Source organism: Eulemur rufifrons, chromosome 7, assembly GCF_041146395.1.
Source record: "Eulemur rufifrons isolate Redbay chromosome 7, OSU_ERuf_1, whole genome shotgun sequence".
In the NCBI taxonomy this organism is placed as follows: Eukaryota; Metazoa; Chordata; class Mammalia; order Primates; family Lemuridae; genus Eulemur; species Eulemur rufifrons.
Genome location: NC_090989.1, coordinates 68,982,467 through 68,999,554, shown reverse-complemented (window position 1 = coordinate 68,999,554; position 17,088 = coordinate 68,982,467). Strand labels below are relative to the sequence as shown.

Genomic DNA, 17,088 nt, shown 5'->3' with positions numbered 1-17,088 from the left:
AAAACAGCAGACCAGGATCCAGGCTGTGTTCTGTAACCGCTCACATCAGTGCAGGGCAACCCGGGCTTCTCAATCAGGTATGATGAATTTGGTATTTTATTCTTTAATCTTAATCATGTAGTATAAGTTCTGTACTTAGAGAAAAGCTTCAAACATATGCATAAACTTATCTTGACAATTGGATTAAATCAAATCCTGTTTATTTTTGTGGCCAGTAGAAGTGCTGATTTTGAGTATCTCCTAGTGTGTCTGGGGTAGCCTGGATTTTATTATTTGTGCCTTAAGTGAAAGTATTAATAGTAAGAATGACTCTGCATTGATCACTTAGGTGTGCGAGCTCTGTGTACTAAGTGCCATGCATCACTCTCTAAATCGTCCTCAACCCTAGGAGGTTGATACTATCATCTGACTTCACAATGAGGAACCCGAGGTTTAGGGATATAAGCAACTTGCCCAAGGTAACGCAGCCAATAATGGCAGACTCCAGATTTGAACCAGGCCTGCAGGACTCCGAAGTTTGTGCTCTGTGATGGATACCGTGCCCCCCTCCCCAACCACCCCCATCTTGCAGTATCATATTGGCTGTTGATGAGGAAAACTATTCTGATTTGACCCTTTGCATTCCGGCACTGTTTGACCTTATCATTTTTTAATTTTAACTTTTACTTGATAAATAATAATTGCATATATTTATGGGGTACAAGGTGATGTTTTGACATATGTATACATTGTTGGCCTCACCTTCTATCTGAAAACTCTACTCTAAAAGCCAGGATAGGCCGGGCGCAGTGGCTCATGCCTGTAATCCTAGCACTCTGGGAGGCTGAGGTAGGTGGATCGTTTGAGCTCAGGAGTTCGAGACCAGCCTGAGCAAGAGCGAGACCCCCATCTATATTAGAAATAGAAAGAAATTATATAGACAACTAAAAATATATACAGAAAAAAATTAGCCAGGCATGGTGGTACAAGCCTGTAGTCCCAGCTACGCGGGAGGCTGAGGCAAGAGGATTGCTTGAGCCGAGGAGTTTGAGGTTGCTGTGAGCTAGGCTGACACCATGGCACTCTAGCCTGGGCAACAGAGTGAGACTCTGTCTAAAAAAATAAATAAATAAAAATAAAAGCCAGGATATTCACTGGCCCTGGCAAAATACAATTCAGTTAGAAAGTTCGAGCAGAGACTGCAAAACGTATTAATAACTTTCAAGCTCTGTGAGGTTTTAATGAGCATCCAGAAGCTCCCTGCCACCATCTGCCAGGTTCTGTTCTGTTGCTTTACTTAATCTTGTTAACAAGATGTCTGGTCTTGATGCCTTTATGACATTACACCTGAGAGCAATAACTATGCAAGATCAGGGTTTACAATACGAAGGTCAGGAAGTCAGTATTTCTGGAGGAGTGACAAGCAGGCTGTCAAACTTGTCCTCCTGTTGACCAGAGATGTTACTCCTGCATGCAATGGGCTCAGATTCTCGAGTCAGAATTCTCATCGTGGGGAGTTACCTAAGTCCCCATCACCTTCCAAAAGGCGGGTTCCAGCATATGTGAAAGTTGTACAGACTCTTAGCAAATCAACAGATGCCTCAGTTTCCCCATCTGTAAAATGGGGATAGTAAGTCCCCAGATTGTGGAAAGGATTAAATGAGACCTGCATATAACGTGCCTGGTACTTAGCAGACATTTAATAAAAAGTAGCTATTATTATTATCATCATCACTTTCATTAAATGTCGATCCATTTTGAGTTTGTTCAGATAGTTGAACATATTATAATTTACATTATGATAGCTAACAAATGTTATCCTCAACAGATGCAGATCTGTGGATCCAGAGTAGCATCTGTAGCAGTTGGGAAGTCATTCCAGGCTCTTGGCCCAGTGTTTTGGCAACAATTTGACCGGAAGATGGCAGCCAGGGTGCTTTGGGGCAGCCTCAGCCTGCTCCGCGTGCTGTGGTGTCTCCTTCCGCAGACAGGCTACGTGCACCCGGATGAGTTCTTCCAGTCACCTGAGGTCATGGCAGGTAAAGCTCCCCATGTGGGATTAAGATAAATTGCAGCAGACTTTGGCTAAGGCACTGACTGGATATTTCATGGAGAGGGAGAAGCATGTCTGTGCAGATGAGCAGTAAATCCACAAGCAAAGTAACAGCAGCCTCTCTGGGATAAGAACTTAGAAGTGGGGACTTCACATCTCCTTCCTGACCTTCAGAATGATGCTAATAACCTACCTCTTTGATGTTTTTCTTCTTGGACCAACAGCACAGGTCATTTAGAATGAAAGCTATGTTGGACTTCTCAGTGGAACAGTTTCAGAGTTGGGCTTCCCCAGTGGTTGGGGAAGCTTACACAGGGCTGTGAGCTGAGATAATGAAATGTTTCTTCTGTAGCTGCAAGTGAGGGGTGAGGGAACACAGACCTAGGATGCCTACTTGTCAGAACTTATCTGCTAGGTGGTATATGACACATCATGAGGATGGTTGCCAGGGGCTTGAGGCTTTTCAGATGCTGTGGGCTTGTGGCTTCTTCCTCATGGTTCAAGATGGCTGCTTGAGCTCCAGCCATCAAGTCTAAAAACCATCTTTCCAGTGAACAGAGGAAATGGGCATGCTTACTCTCATTAAGTTGAAATTTGAAAGTCACATACTTTTTGCACATTTTCATCCCACTGGTGAGAATGTATCATATGACCACACCTAGCTGCAAAGAAAGCTGGGAAATGTAGTCTTTCTATCTGACCAAGTGTCCAGCTAAAAAGACTAAGGAAGAAGGGGGATATAGATAAATAGATAATGGGGAGAAATCCAGCTATCTTTGCTCAATAAGTGGATTTGTTTTGAAGTTGAAAGTTTCAGTCTTCTTTCCCATACTTTTTTTTTTTTTTAAGCCTGAGCCAGACTGGGCACAGTGGCTCATGCCTGTAATCCCAGCACTTTGGGAGGCTGAGGTAGAAGGATCGTTTGAGGCCAGGAGTTTCAGACCAACCTGGGCAACACAGCAAGACTCTGTCTCTAAAAAAATTGTTTAAAAAATTAGCCGGGCGGGCAGGCGAGGTGGCTCATGCCTATAATCCTACCACTCTGGGAGGCCGAGGTGGGTGGATCATTTGCGCTCAGGAGTTCGAGACCAGCCTGAGTAAGAGTGAGACCCCGTCTCTACTAAAAATAGAAAGAAATTAGCTGGACAACTAAAAATATATATAGAAAAAATCAGCCGGGCATGATGGTGCATGCTTATAGTCCCAGCTACTCAGGAGGCTGAGGCAGTAGGATCACTTGAGCCCAGGAGTTTGAGGTTGCTGTGAGCTAGGCTGACGCCACGGCACTCTAGCCTGGGCAACAGAGACTCTGTCTAAAAAAAAAAATTAGCCAGGCATGGTGGTGCGCACCTGTAATCCCAGGTATTCTGGAGGCTGAGGTGGGAGAATCTTTTCATCCCAGGACGTTTGAGGCTGTAGTGAGCTATGATCATGCCACTGCACTCCAGGCTGGGCAACAAAGCAAGACCTTGTCTCTAAAATAATAATAATAATAACCAAAACCTGAGCCAGTGAAGAGCAGCCAGATTGATCTGATCCTGGATTTGCTGTTTCCCTTTCACCGTCTGACACAGATACATAAAGTGCTGGAGGATTAGGCAGCAGAAGCAAAGAGCCTGAATGACCCCCAGGCCACATAAGCAGCTTTACAAAACCAGCAAGGTTATCAAGCATGAACAACGGGGGTTGGAGTGGAGTTGCAGAAATTAAGAGTTTGACATCACCCTCACCCCTCAGAGCTTTGGGGCATCAGGGCACAGGGTCACACACCAGGCAACAAGTTTTTTTTTTTTTTTTTTTTTAACTTTTTAAATTATTTATTTTATTCTTTTGGAGATGAGATCTCACTATATTGCCCAGGCTGGTCTCAAGCTCCTGGGTTCAAGCGATCTTCCCGCCTCAGCCTTCTGAGTAGCTGGGACCACAGGCAAGAACCACCACACCTGACTTATTTTTTTTTTTTTTTGAGACAGAGTCTCGCTCTGTTACCCAGGCTAGAGTGAGTGCCGTGGCGTCAGCCTAGCTCACAGCAACCTCAAACTCCTGAGCTCAAGCAATCCTCCTGTCTCAGCCTCCCGAGTAGCTGGGACTACAGGCATGCACCACCATGCCCGGCTAATTTTTTTTCTATATATATATATTTTTAGCTGTCCATATAATTTCTTTCTATTTTTAGTAGAGACAGGGTCTCGCTCTTGCTCAGGCTGGTCTCGAACTCCTGAGCTCAAACGATCCGCCCACCTCGGCCTCCCAGAGTGCTAGGATTACAGGCGTGAGCCACCGCGCCCGGCCTGACTTATTTTTTAATGATATAAGTACTACTTGGATATATTCTTCTTATAAAAAATTTAAGTATCATACACAAAATTAAATCGCTTTGACCATAATCCTGATGGCTCATCCCTCCCCCCATTCCCGCGTCCCCTCTCCCAGAGAACAATCACAGAGACGGGTTTCTCACTGACTCGTGAGATCTTGGAACTCTGAGAAGAGGAAGAAAGCCTCCCTCACTCCTCCCCACAACCCTTTTCCAGGGTTCACTGTCACCCCATCTCTCAGGCATGTTCCTTCTGCCCCCTTCACAAGGTGGGGCCTCACCTTGAGCTCCCCTGTTTGTTTCTATTGCTGCATAACATTACAAACCCGGCAGCTTAAAACCGCACCCATTCGTGTGAGTTCACAGTTCTGAAGATCGGAAGTCCCGCATGGGCTCTCTGCTCGGGGTATCACAAGGTTGAAATCAAGGTCTGGACCAGGCTGAGATTTTTTCTGGAAGCTCTCTAAATCTAGCAGAATTTAGTTCCTTTTAGCTATGAGACTGTGGTCCGAGTTTTCTTGCTCTCAGCTTCTACAGACCACCCATGTTGCTAGCCAGTAGCCCCTTCCATCTTTAAGCCAGCAGTGGCACACCAGATCCTTATGCTTTGAACCTCTCTGCCAGCCTCTTCTGCATTCAGCTGGAGGAAACTCTGCTTTTAAAGGGCTGCTGTTACCAGGTCAGCCCACGCAACTATCTCCCCTTTTTACAGTGAGGCTCCCATACAACACAACCTAATCACAGGAGTAAAATCCATCCTGTGCCCAGGCCCAGGGATTACGCACGGTGTGCATACTAGGGGTGGGAAATCTTGGGTGCCATCCTAGAATTTTGCCCATCTCACCCCTGAGCTGGGAACTGGCTCACCCCTGCCTCTCTCTCTGCAGAGGACATCCTGGGTGTGCAGGCTGCCCGGCCCTGGGAGTTTTACCCCAGCAACTCCTGCCGCACGGTGGTCTTCCCTCTGCTGACCTCTGGCTCTACCTTCTGGCTGCTCAGGCTCTGGGAAGAACTGGGGCTGTGGCCTGGCCTGGTGAGCGGCTACACGTTGCTGGTGGGGCCCCGGCTCCTCGTCACTGCCTTCTCCTTTGCCCTGGATGCAGCTGTGTACCACCTGGCCCCACTGTGGGGGGCAAACCGCTGGAGCGCCCTGGTCCTGCTGTCTGGTTCCTACGTCACCCTGGTCTTCTACACAAGGACTTTCTCCAACAACATCGAGGGACTGCTCTTCTCGTGGCTGCTGGTGCTGGTGTCCCCCCGTGTAATACGGAGCCCCACACCAAATAAGTCTGCTCCAGGGCCATGGTGGCACAGCTGGCTTCTTGGGGGCATCGTGGCTGCTGGCTTCTTCAACCGCCCCACCTTTCTGGCCTTTGCTCTGGTCCCCCTCTTCCTCTGGGGCACTCGTGGAACCACAAACCTTGGTTTCAAGTCCCTGGCCCGAGAAGCCTTGTCACTTCTCCCGGGGGCGGCCTTTGCAGCAGTGGTGTTTGTGGCCACGGACAGCTGGTACTTCTCCAGCCCCTCTAGGTCCGGTTCCCTTGTTCTCACCCCCATCAACTTCTTACACTACAACCTCGATCCCCAAAACCTGGCACGGCATGGCACACATGCGCGGCTCACTCACCTGGCAGTCAATGGCTTTCTGCTTTTTGGGGTGCTGCATGCTCAGGCCTTGCAGGCTGCGTGGCAACAGCTCCGAGTCTGCCTCCAGGCCTTTGCACGCATGGGCTTCCGGAGGGCGCCGGGTGCCTGGAGCCTGCTGTCCAGCCCCAGGTCTTACCTCCTTCTCCTCTACTTCATGCCCCTGGCCTTGCTGTCTGCCTTTAGCCACCAGGAGGCTCGGTTCTTAATCCCCCTCCTCGTCCCCATAGTCCTGCTTTGCAGCCCACAGACCCACCCTGTGCCCTGGAAGGGCACCCTGTTTCTCTTCAATGTCCTAGGTGCCTTATTCTTCGGCTGCCTGCACCAGGGGGGCCTGCTGCCAGGCCTGGAGTACCTAGAGCGGGTGGTCCACACACCTGTGCTCCCAAGCACGCCTACCCACTACACACTCCTCTTCACCCACACCTACATGCCCCCCCGGCACCTCCTCCACCTCCCAGGCCTGGGGTCACCTGTGGAGGTGGTGGACATGGGTGGGACTGAGGACTGGGTCCTGTGCCAAGCCCTGAAAAGCTTCACTAGACAACCAGCCTGCCAAGTGGCTGGTGGGCCGTGGCTCTGCCGCCTCTTTGTGGTGACTCCTGGCACCACCAGGCGTGCTGTGGAAAGGTGCAGCTTCCACCTCAAGAATGAGACACTCATGTTTCCCCATTTGACCCTGGAGGACCCCCCAGCCCTGTCCTCCCTGCTGAGTGGGGCTTGGAGGGACCACCTCAGTCTTCACATCATGGAGGTTGGGGCTGAAACCTGACAGTATGACGGACCAGCCACTGCCCAAGATTTAGCCACAGAAGGTGCCACTCCACCTTCTACACGGGTAGCTGGGCTGGGACAGGGCTCTGGCTTGCCTTCAGGATTCCCACTGTGGCCTTTCCTGGGCACAGTCATTGGCTGTTCTGCCTTCTGGGTGAGCTGGCACTCTTCCCTCAGAGACTAAAGATCTGACCCGTCACAGTCCTGATGCCAAGGTCCCCAAAGCCTGGTGTAGCCAATGGCAACTGATGTCTGTTCCTTCCCTATTCCTTCCAGCCACTGCGGTGTTTTAAATATATAACAGCACTTGGTTGTGAAAAAAGACAAGGAAATGCTAATGACATTCCTGAATGACCTCTCCCAAACTTTCCCTGGTGCCTTACTTCTTGCTGTCATGACAACCCTTTGGCTCCCTAAGGCCAATCTGGCTTTCCAAATACATGCAACGCTGTGTGGTAAAGTACGGAGAATAGGTGGTTCAGATGTCCCCTGTGCCGTTGTAGTTAATGGCAGTTTGGTGCCTGCTGTCAGTGTCTGGTTATTGCCCACACAAATCATTCTGGAGATTTTCTCCCCACGCTCTTCTACTCCTGTTCCTGACAGACAGTGGGAAACTCTCCAGCCTTTCTTGCACCTTGCCTTTAAGAATCATTCTCTCTGAGCCGGGCGCGGTGGCTCACGCCTGTAATCCTAGCACTCTGGGAGGCCGAGGCGGGCAGATCATTTGAGCTCAGGAGTTTGAGATCAGCCTGAGCAAGAGCGAGACTCCGTCTCTACTAAAAAAATAGAAAGAAATTAGCTGGACAACTAAAAACATATAAAAAAAATTAGCCGGGCACGGTGGCACATGCCTGTAGTCCCAGCTACTCTGGAGGCTGAGGCAGGAGGATTGCTTGAGCCCAGGAGTCTGAGGTTGCTGTGAGCTGGGCTGAGGCCACAGCACTCTTGCCCAGGCAACAGAGTGAGACTGTTAACTCAAAAAATAAATAAATAAAATAAAATAATTCTCTGTGATTAGGGAGGCCGGATGTTCTATCTTCTCATCAATGCTGTGGGTCTTAGGCCCTCGCATCCCACCCCAGTGGGAAAAGAGAACAATGCTCAGTCAATATCTGGTTACCAGCCTAAAAGCTTTTCCTATGGCTTCAAGCTTCCTAGATTGCATGATTAACTTTGTAGCCTAATTAGAAATGATCAGAAATTTAGCTAGGGGCCTCAAATGACAGGGCATTTCTGTATACAACAGGCTTTTAAATCAAGGGTGCATTAGATGCACAAATATTCGTTTGTATCCTAGGCCCTCTAAAATGGGGAACAGGAACGGAAGTAGCTTGTTTCATGGTATGCAGTAGTCTTAATGCCTAGGGGTGGTGGTGGGGGAAGACAGGCATTGAGGGTCAGGGTAAATGCTGCAGAGAGTTGTGATTAAGGACTTCGGCCCTGAAGTCAAATGACTCTGCTCACATCCCACTCTGTAAGGCTTTGGGCAACTTAAGAAGTAGCTTTCAATTCCTCATATGAATGTGGTTGTAAGTGAGAGGGTCTACATAGAGTGCAATTAGTAAGTGCCATGCAATTAGTAAGTGCCAGCAGAGAATAACCATTCAATATATGTCAACTATTATTACCATGGGCCTAGAGCCCCCAGGATCCATCTTGTCTAAAAAGTACCACACTCATGCCTATTAGCTCACACATTTAATTAGAGGATTTGGGCAGCTGCAAGGTTGTCTCTCCATCCATGATCTTCCCTGAAATTAAGTGTCCTGTTATAGCAGCGCAGATGCAGCAGCATCCATGGAGAGTTTTAGTCCCATCTGCTGAGGGAAGGCTCTCTTTCTGGCTGTGGTTCGTTCTGTGGCTCTCTGTACGTGTTGAGTCCGGGCCCAGCCTACCTTTCACTCTGCAGGCTTCGGGGTCTTTCTCCACACCATGCCCCGTTCAATCACAGGACTTCAACCCGGATGTCGGTTTGGCCTAGGTTCTTATGCGCGGGTCGTTCACGGACTCCCAATCTGAGTCGGGATTCGAAGCCGTCCACACTGCCCAGGATGATTCCTTAACGCCGAGGCCGCTGTAGAGCCCAGACCTCGGCCCCGCCAGGGGTTGGTTAAGTGTTCGCACCCGGGCCCCTCTGGCTACCTGGTGGGGACCCCGGCCGGTCCCTGAGGCCGCGGCGTAGCTCCTGGGTGAAGGTGTCTTTGAATCTCTCAGCCCGGCGGCTCAGGGATTCCGCGGGCCCGGCCGCGAGGCCCCGCAGGCGGCGGGCCGCGTCCTGGCCGCGTAGCTGGGCCTGCAGCAGTGCGAAGGCGGTGAGCTGCGCCGCACGTCGGACGGGCCGCGACTCGGACAGACGCTCCACCAGCTGCGGGCTGTGCAGCAGGGCTGCCAGCAGCCGCCGGAGAACCATCTTCGTCCGAGCGCCCCGGAACCGGGAGCACGCCGCTCTCACCTTCCGGTCGACGACCCTGCACAGCGGACCACGTCTGCGCCCGCGCCGCCTGATGACGACACTGCCGCGCTCGGATTGGGCAAGAGGAGTCCCACTTTCGGCAGCCGCCTCCGCGCGTTTCCGCTTCCGCCGACGCTACCTCGTTGTTCCTCCAGTCGCCGTGTCCTTGTCCACCTCTCTGCACTATGTCGGGTGGCCTGAAGGCGCTGCGCAGCGACTCCTACGTGGAGCTGAGCCAGTACCGGGACCAGCACTTCCGGGTGAGGGAAGCCGGGCCGCGAGAGGGGAAGGCCCTGGGCTAGAACGCTGAGAAACGTTTGCATTTTTCTTTGTGTCGTATCCCATTCTGCTTGTGTCCCCAATCGCCAGGTGGGGCCCCAGTGCCTGCTGGGGAGGCAGGAAATGGATGCTGGAAGGGCGTTTGGATATCACTGAAGCCATTTTCTCTTGAAGAAAGGAAATTTGAGGCTTGCTTTTGCATTCCCTGGCAGCCGCTCTCTGTACTTGGCCAATGCAGAGAGGTTTGAGCGGCGGTAGTAGTGGTGGCTCCCGTTTTCATGGGCTTTGCCTCGGCAGAGTGACTATGTGATGAGGGGAAGGGTGTCTTTTTCACTCCTGGAATAAGTGGAGGTGAGGTGCCTTCTTGACCCAGATACAGGGGCTTTTTTTCCTTAATCAGCCTAACAGTGCCGTTAGGCGATTCAGGTCCTTTCCTTCTCTGGTGGATGGTACTACGAAGTTCTGCGCGGTGGTTACGAGAGGCAGAGTTAAGTCCTGACTCCGCTGTCGGTGAGGCCACGGAGTAGGGAGGTGGACCAGCCAAGCTAAGCATATTGAAGGTGTTTGGATATCAAGGTCAAAGAATTGCTGGATTTCAGAAGAGGGAAATTTTAGTCTAGGCTATGTCACAGTGTATTTTGCGGAAAGGGGTAACGCTGCAGATATTTAAGGTGGGCTTTTTAATATCAGCAAAGGTGGGGGTGGGATAAGGTGGGGCACTCATTAGCCCAGTTATTTAGTGAACGTTTATTGAGTGCTGTAGCCAAAGCCTTCTGCTAAGCCCTAGCGGGAGAGGGAAGACAGTTTGTGCACCGTAAGGGCTCATAACCCTTTAGTAGGGATTGTAAATGGAGGCAGGTAATCAAAATCTAATGCAGAAATGAGTGGAAAGGGAGGGGCTGTGAAGGTTCAGAAAATGGGGAAAATCCGCTTGTGACTGGAAAATGAGGGGGCACGTGTAGGAGAGGGTGGTCGTGGAGAATGTGAAAAGTGTGTTAGTAGGGTAGGGAAAAAGAAATTTTGTTTGAAGCCAAATTCAGGAAGCTCTTAAATTCATTCACTCAATCAACAGTTTTTAAACGTTTAAACGCTAAGCATGGTTTTCACTTACACCACTTTTACAGTTCTCAGTACCTCAGACAGTTAGTTCCACATCATAACCAGCTTGAATTTAAGGCATCTTGCAAGATAAAAACTGTGGAAGAATTCAGCTTCTGTATTCGTTTCTGCAGTCTAAAGCCTATATCTTTATTTAGATAGTAAGATGATACTGTCATGCAGAATTTCTAGTGTTCCCTGAATGGGCTCCATATTAATACCATACCTTAAGTACCTTACACCACAATGTCTTAAGCTGTAGGCTGTTTGTTTGGACATTACTTATATGTGTGAGAAAAGAAAGAAAATGCCTCCTGTCCCTAATTTTACAACTTTTTCTGCCTCATTCCAAAGTTCTGAAAACCTGTTTTTAACATAAAATGACTGTTGTCCTGTGGATTTTTAAAGGCAGTATGGGATTGGGAGTAAGAAATTTCAGCCACAACTACTGAGTAGTTGTGTGACCTTAGACATGTTACTTAACTGTCTTTCCTAATATGTAAAATGGGGATAAATTAGGACCTACCTCATACAGTTGTTCTGAGAATTAAATAAGACCGTACACATGTAAGTCTTTGACCTGCATTCCCTTGATTCCCCCCAGAGGCAGACATACTTGCCAGTTTCTTGTGTGTGGTGTCTGTGTATGTTCATACTTTTAAAAAATATAATTTGGAGCATACCCGTCAATACTGTTCTGTACCTTGCTTTTTTCACTTTGCACACCATCTTGGAGATGTTTCATATCACTGCATGCAGGTGTACATTTTTCTAGGGGCTGCATAGTTTTACACTTTTATATGTACCATAATTCATTTTGGTTTCCTTTTCATGTGAGTTTAGAAGTTTTCCCTATTTCTATAATCTACCACTGAATGTGATGACATGAGACCTATTACTGTGAATACTGCGCTACAAAGCAGTCAGACGAATAATGCAAAGTCATATTCTCAGAGTGAAGGAAACTATAACAGCATTACATATGGAATAGTAAATGACAAAGGAAGGACTCTTGGAAAAGTGCTCGTGGGGGCTGAGTATGGATCTCCTCTGCAGGTTGGAATACCACAGTATGGTTAATGTCAGAGCCCTAACCTGGGGCAGAAGGGCCTGAGAACAGGCCATCTGGTAGGCCTTCTACTTAATCACATTTGTCCTCCCTCATGTGGAGATTAGGTCTAGGGACAGCTATACTGGTTTTTGTGAAGGTTTCTCAAATACTATGTCTAGCCCATGATAAGCCAGCTTGTCCCCAGGGATTATCAGGTGTGTTGGCTGCGGCCCAGTTATATTCCTGTCTCTGGCTCCATCCTGTCTTCCAAATTAGGAAACCCATTAGGAAAGTGAGATCTTTTGTGTTTTAGTGATCACTACATTTTCTCCTAAACTCAAGAGGAAAATATATGAGCATGTAAATCATCTAAGCAGTTATTGCTTTGAATGGTCTCTATGGGAGTATTACAAGGAAAACTCTCTCTGAAAATCCATTTTTCACTACAGAGAATAAAAGAACTCTAATATATTAGGTCAAGGTCAGGAACTTAAACTTGGGCCACTGAGAAGGATCCAGTGTTGAGGATACAGCGTGTGCAGGGAAAGGGTGTGCCACTTATGTGGCAGTTTGGTGTAGAAGTTATACTGGAAGTTATACTGTTGCATGCAGTATAACTTTTGAGCCCTGTCCCTCTACTAAGAGCAGTCTGGACCTTGCATAAGTGCTTTATAGAATATGAACAACCTTTTTGTCTTTTTTGGCAAGGGATTTGTGGGGGATTGGGATGCAGATTTGATTTCCAAATCAGAATCAATGAACATTTTGCGATACTTAGAAATGTTATTTAAGTAAGGCTCTTCTTAAGTTGTATCGCTTAACTTTGTCTCTATTTGAAATTCTAGGGTGACAATGAAGAACAGGAAAAATTACTAAAGAAAAGCTGTACATTGTATGTTGGAAATCTTTCCTTTTACACAACTGAAGAACAAATCTATGAACTCTTCAGCAAAAGCGGTGACATAAAGAAAATCATCATGGGTCTGGACAAAATGAAAAAAACAGCATGTGGATTCTGTTTTGTGGAGTATCCTTCTGGTGTGTCTAATGTAGCTGTTGAACCAGGCTAGAGCTGAGAGAGATTGGTTGCCTGTTTAAAAAAAAAAAAAAAATGAAGATAGGTTATTGGCATCCCTACACTTCTACTTCTTCCTTCATCTACTGCCTACCTTCTGTCCAATGTGCCTACACTCTTGTAATGTGAAAACTGGTAATCTATACATTCTGTTCTGAAATCTGTGCTTTGTTTATGGTTGATGCTTTAAAACAAACAAACAAAAAAAACCAATTGTTCAAGAATACATGCCCATGGTGTTAGAAAAAAGTCTAAAGGGTATGGTGAAAATGAATTCCCCATACCATTCTAAATCCCCAATTCCCTTCCCCAGAGTTAGTCAGTTACAAACTTCTTGGGTGTCTTTCCAAAAATAGTCCTGTGGCTGTGTGGTAGCATACTGTCTGTGATATTTTTTTTTAACCTATCTTAGAGATTGTTCCATATTAGCACGTGTAAGTCTATTTTTAAAATGGCTGTATAGTATTTCATTATGTAGATATGGATTGATTTTATAGGTAAAAATCAAAACTGTATTTACCTGTAATGATTTATTATCTGTCTGGAAACTATAACTATTGTACTTCCTGGATTTATCCTTTGGGTCTTTTTACTAATATTTTATTTTTTTGTCATTTTATATTCTGAGAAATTCCCCAGACCTGATCTAATGTGTCTTTTGAATTTTTTTTCTGTACCCTGAATTACGTTTTGGTTGCAGTTATGTTGTAAATTTTCCTCAAGTGTCTGATGAGCCCTGTGTTTCCATTAATAATTAAGGAAAAGAATGCTTACTCACTGGAGCCAGACAGAGCTGCTTTCTCAAATTGCTGTCTTGCCTTTGGGATGTGTGGGTTTCTCAAAAGCCAGAATGAAGAGAGATTTTATTTTGGCCTGCTAGCATCAAAGACGCGAGTTCCTCCAGACAGTTCATTCAGAACCCTATTGTTTTATTTTTATTTGCCCAGGATATACACTTTCCTGCTTGTGGGTCTTCCCAGATAAACCTTTAATTAAACCATACTTGTAGCCTCCCTTCTTACTCAACTTTGAATTAAAAGCCTCCTGCAGATTGTTATCTCCTTCAAGAATATTTCGATGTGCAACTTTTGTTTCATCCATTAGCACTCTTCCATAAGCTTTTACTGAATCTCTGGTCCACCGCTAGCCTCTTCCATTCTTTGTGTATATGCTTCTTTCCTGACTTTCTAATGTGGCCTTGAGAAAGAAAGTAGAAATGTGTTTACTCTTAACCAGCTTGAACCAGAAGCCCTGCTTATGAATCTATTCTCCGCTTGTGATTTTGGTATCTGATTTCTGGGCTCAGCAAGCTTCTTCCATTCTCCTATCAGACACAAGGGACCAGAGCAGGTTGCCCAAGTTTTGCTTTTGCTGCTGATAGCAGTGGCATAAACTAGTTCACAGGGGACAGGGAGAACAATGAAAATTCAAGTCAAAGAAAATCCATCCAGTAGATAATGAGTCTCTGAGAACGAGAGGGTGTTTTTGCATTTGGTTTGTAGGTCAAAGACTAACAGTCACTAATGGCAAATGCCCAAAGAGAAGCTGCTATTACCAGCTTGTGTTTCTGTTTGTCCATCTAGCATTCATTTTATTCATTCAGCATAAAATTACTGCATGCCTACTATGTGCTGGGCATTGTCTAGGTTCTGGATACTGGAATTTCACCGAGTATTTCCCTACCTGTGTAATGAGAGACAAGAAAAAAGTCTAAATTAGCATTTCCCAAACCCTGCTAATAATCATCTTTCCTTATAGAGATTTTTAAAAATATTAATACCATCCTATGATCTGCTTAAATGGGTTTGGAAACTAACCCGGGTGATACTTTGAGCCTTTCCTTCTAGTGAAATGCAGTGGCAATTCCACATGCACTGTGACCTCCTTCTCTTTTTAGTACAGTTCTTGAATAGTGCCCAATTTAGATGTCACTATTTCTTTGATAAGAAGTATACAGTTTGTGGTCTAAACCTACACTGAACATATTTTATATTTTGCAAGCCAAAATATGGAGACAGTGAGACCAAAGAATCATTAACAGGAATATCCAGGAAATCATGATCAATGTAGCCATGGAAAAGTATCATGTTTGACTCCCAGAGTGCTTCCGGACCATCCTCAAACAGGCCTGTGCAAGCTATTATCTTTGAACTCAGTCTGGTTGGATTAGTTTCTGTACTTTATCCTAACAACTCAAGTTCATTTATGTGTTGCTTCCTGTATTTCCGAAACATTCGGAGAAATGCTAGTGTTCCTTAATACTTATACTTAAGATACTATTCAAGAGCAGATGCAGAAAATGCCATGCGGTACATAAATGGAACTCGTCTGGATGACCGGATCATTCGCACAGATTGGGATGCAGGCTTTAAGGAAGGCAGGCAGTATGGACGTGGGCGATCTGGGGGCCAGGTATGTAGGATCTCTGGGCTCAGCCTTTGCCTGAGATTTTCCAGTCGTGATGACAGGTGTTTTGTCAATTTGTATTTACTCTTTTATAAATAACTTTGTGCCTGTAAGCTTGGCTTGAAGTAAATCTGAAAACCACCCATTGGTTTTGGTAAATTAGTTTAAACCTTGAAACAGTATATTCTGCACATTTCTACAAGGAACCATTATTGAACTTCTGCTAGGGGCTGGGTATTTTCTACCTGTAGGAGTGTCTAGAATGAAAGCAAAACACACTGAAACAGGTTTAGAAATGTACATCCTGCTTGAATCCTATGGTACCTGAAAAGATTTAGCAGACTGTTTATCTGACATGTTTGTGGGAAGCAGATTTGTTAGGCCAGTCTTCTCTATATCTTTGTGTTCTTTTCAATTAAGGTACGAGATGAGTATCGGCAAGACTATGATGCTGGGAGAGGAGGCTATGGAAAACTGGCGCAAAACCAGTGAGTGGTGAGAGCTCCATCAGTGAAAAACTCACTCCTTTGGCCTGTTGAATTTATTGAACCTTACCCAAGGACTTCAAACCAGCTCATTTTTACAGAGCTTTGATCAATATCTCTGCTGAGCTGGAAGCCTCTTGATGGTTTTCCTCTGAAAATTATTAAAGGACAAAATCCAAAAGAATGCCTTTAATTCTAGTCTTAGAATCTTGGCAATGTGTCAGGTCACCGGAATGATTTTCTGTTACCAGGTCAAAAACTGTTCCTTGGCAACAGATTTGATCTGCACTTCTTTTAGGAAGACTGGAAAAATTTAAAAATTTGTTTTACCATGTTTGAGTCTAAGTAGGTTCATGATCTATATTGGGGCCTGCAATTATTTTTTTTTAAGTTTGCATGAGATAAAGTTTAATAAATGGAGTTTTGCTATGTTGTATAGCTTTGCTCTAAATTAGTAACAGGTGTTTGACAACTGAATTTGTTTTTTATGAATTCTGATCGCTAAAGGAAAACTCAGACGTCAAGGAGCCTTCCTAAATATTAATAGTTGGTGCAAAAGGAAGCCTTAGTCCCAGGGGTCTAAAGCTTCTGTGCTTTACATATCAGGAAATTAGGTGCAGGACTTGAAGAGTATTTACTAAAAACATTTTTTCAAAAAAATGTAAATGTTATACCTAAAGCTAAAAAAAAAAAAAAGCAAGGGTCTGTAAAATGGAGAACCTCAAATACTCCAAGAGGTGGGGAAGACACTGTCAGTAAGAAATGGGATGAAGTATCAGAGGCACAAGTTAAAACATTGCCTTGACATGATGAAGGCTGCTGTCAGGGCCATCTGATTTCTTCTGTTCATTTTCATTGATCTTGGGAATGGAGTGGGTTTTAAAGAACTTGAAGATTGAGAGAATGCTTAACAAAAACAATCACAGAAGCTTCCTGCAGGAGATGTCTAGTCTAGCTAATTCTCATATTCAAGTGTGTTTTCATTCCCAAATTGTGCTTACTGAGGTTCAAGCCTTGATAGGGAGCTGATAGTCTCTACAGAGAGGGGAGTCTAGAGAATTTATTTTGCATTTGTGAGGCAAGAGGTGATTTCTAATGTTGTGAGCTATTGCTCATTTAAAACTGTTAAGTCTAATTTTCCCTGATGTGAAAAAATGTGCATTTTTTTTCATTTAGCAACAAAGTATCTTCTAACTTGCAGTAGTTTGTGAAAGTTGGGGCTGAAGTACCTCAGTGCGAACACGTTTCATGTTATGGTAAGTGTAGGTTTTCTCATTGAATTCAAACTGGTTATCTGCATTTTTAAAAGAGCTGTAACTAGTTGTAAGTGCTTAGAAAGAAATTATTTGCAAACATTTTATGAGGATACACTGTTCATTTTTAAATTTTCTTTTTACACTGTAGTTTGAACTAATGTATTTTATATGCTTTTGTAGTAAAACATAACTCAGATTTCTACAGGCCTTAAAACCACA

At 45.5% G+C, this 17,088-nt stretch overlaps 3 protein-coding genes across 4 annotated transcripts; 2 read left to right on the top strand and 1 right to left on the bottom strand.

Moving 5' to 3' along the window:
* Positions 1-1,807: 1,807 nt before the first annotated feature.
* PIGZ (phosphatidylinositol glycan anchor biosynthesis class Z) lies at positions 1,808-7,251 on the top strand. The gene is made up of 2 exons (XM_069472753.1): positions 1,808-2,018; positions 5,237-7,251. The coding sequence occupies exons 1-2, from the start codon at positions 1,808-1,810 to the stop codon at positions 6,763-6,765; spliced, it is 1,740 nt and encodes a 579-aa protein (XP_069328854.1). The 3' UTR covers positions 6,766-7,251.
* A 1,201-nt stretch (positions 7,252-8,452) lies between these two features.
* On the bottom strand, positions 8,453-9,247 carry NCBP2AS2 (NCBP2 antisense 2 (head to head)). The gene has a single exon (XM_069472751.1). The coding sequence runs from the start codon at positions 9,175-9,177 to the stop codon at positions 8,878-8,880; it is 300 nt and encodes a 99-aa protein (XP_069328852.1). The 5' UTR covers positions 9,178-9,247; the 3' UTR covers positions 8,453-8,877.
* Positions 9,248-9,364: 117 nt separating this feature from the next.
* Positions 9,365-17,088, top strand: NCBP2 (nuclear cap binding protein subunit 2). 2 transcript variants are annotated; one of them, XM_069472750.1, is made up of 4 exons: positions 9,365-9,479; positions 12,493-12,532; positions 15,013-15,134; positions 15,549-17,088. In XM_069472750.1, the coding sequence occupies exons 1-4, from the start codon at positions 9,405-9,407 to the stop codon at positions 15,618-15,620; spliced, it is 309 nt and encodes a 102-aa protein (XP_069328851.1). In that variant the 5' UTR covers positions 9,365-9,404; the 3' UTR covers positions 15,621-17,088. The 2 variants fall into 2 exon arrangements, with proteins under 2 accessions (XP_069328851.1, XP_069328850.1); XM_069472749.1 differs by having other exon boundaries at positions 12,493-12,674; positions 14,996-15,134.

Excerpts from the sequence above, each read along its gene's own strand:
- PIGZ (XM_069472753.1), top strand. The coding sequence starts at position 1,808 with ATGCAGATCTGTGGATCCAGAGTAGCATCTGTAGCAGTTGGGAAGTCA. Across the intron at positions 2,019-5,236 it reads GTCACCTGAGGTCATGGCAG|AGGACATCCTGGGTGTGCAG; the intron begins GTAAAGCTCCCC and ends CTCTCTCTGCAG.
- NCBP2AS2 (XM_069472751.1), bottom strand. The coding sequence starts at position 9,177 with ATGGTTCTCCGGCGGCTGCTGGCAGCCCTGCTGCACAGCCCGCAGCTG.
- NCBP2 (XM_069472749.1), top strand. The coding sequence starts at position 9,405 with ATGTCGGGTGGCCTGAAGGCGCTGCGCAGCGACTCCTACGTGGAGCTG. Across the intron at positions 12,675-14,995 it reads TGTGGATTCTGTTTTGTGGA|ATACTATTCAAGAGCAGATG; the intron begins GTATCCTTCTGG and ends CTTATACTTAAG. Across the intron at positions 15,135-15,548 it reads GTGGGCGATCTGGGGGCCAG|GTACGAGATGAGTATCGGCA; the intron begins GTATGTAGGATC and ends TTTTCAATTAAG.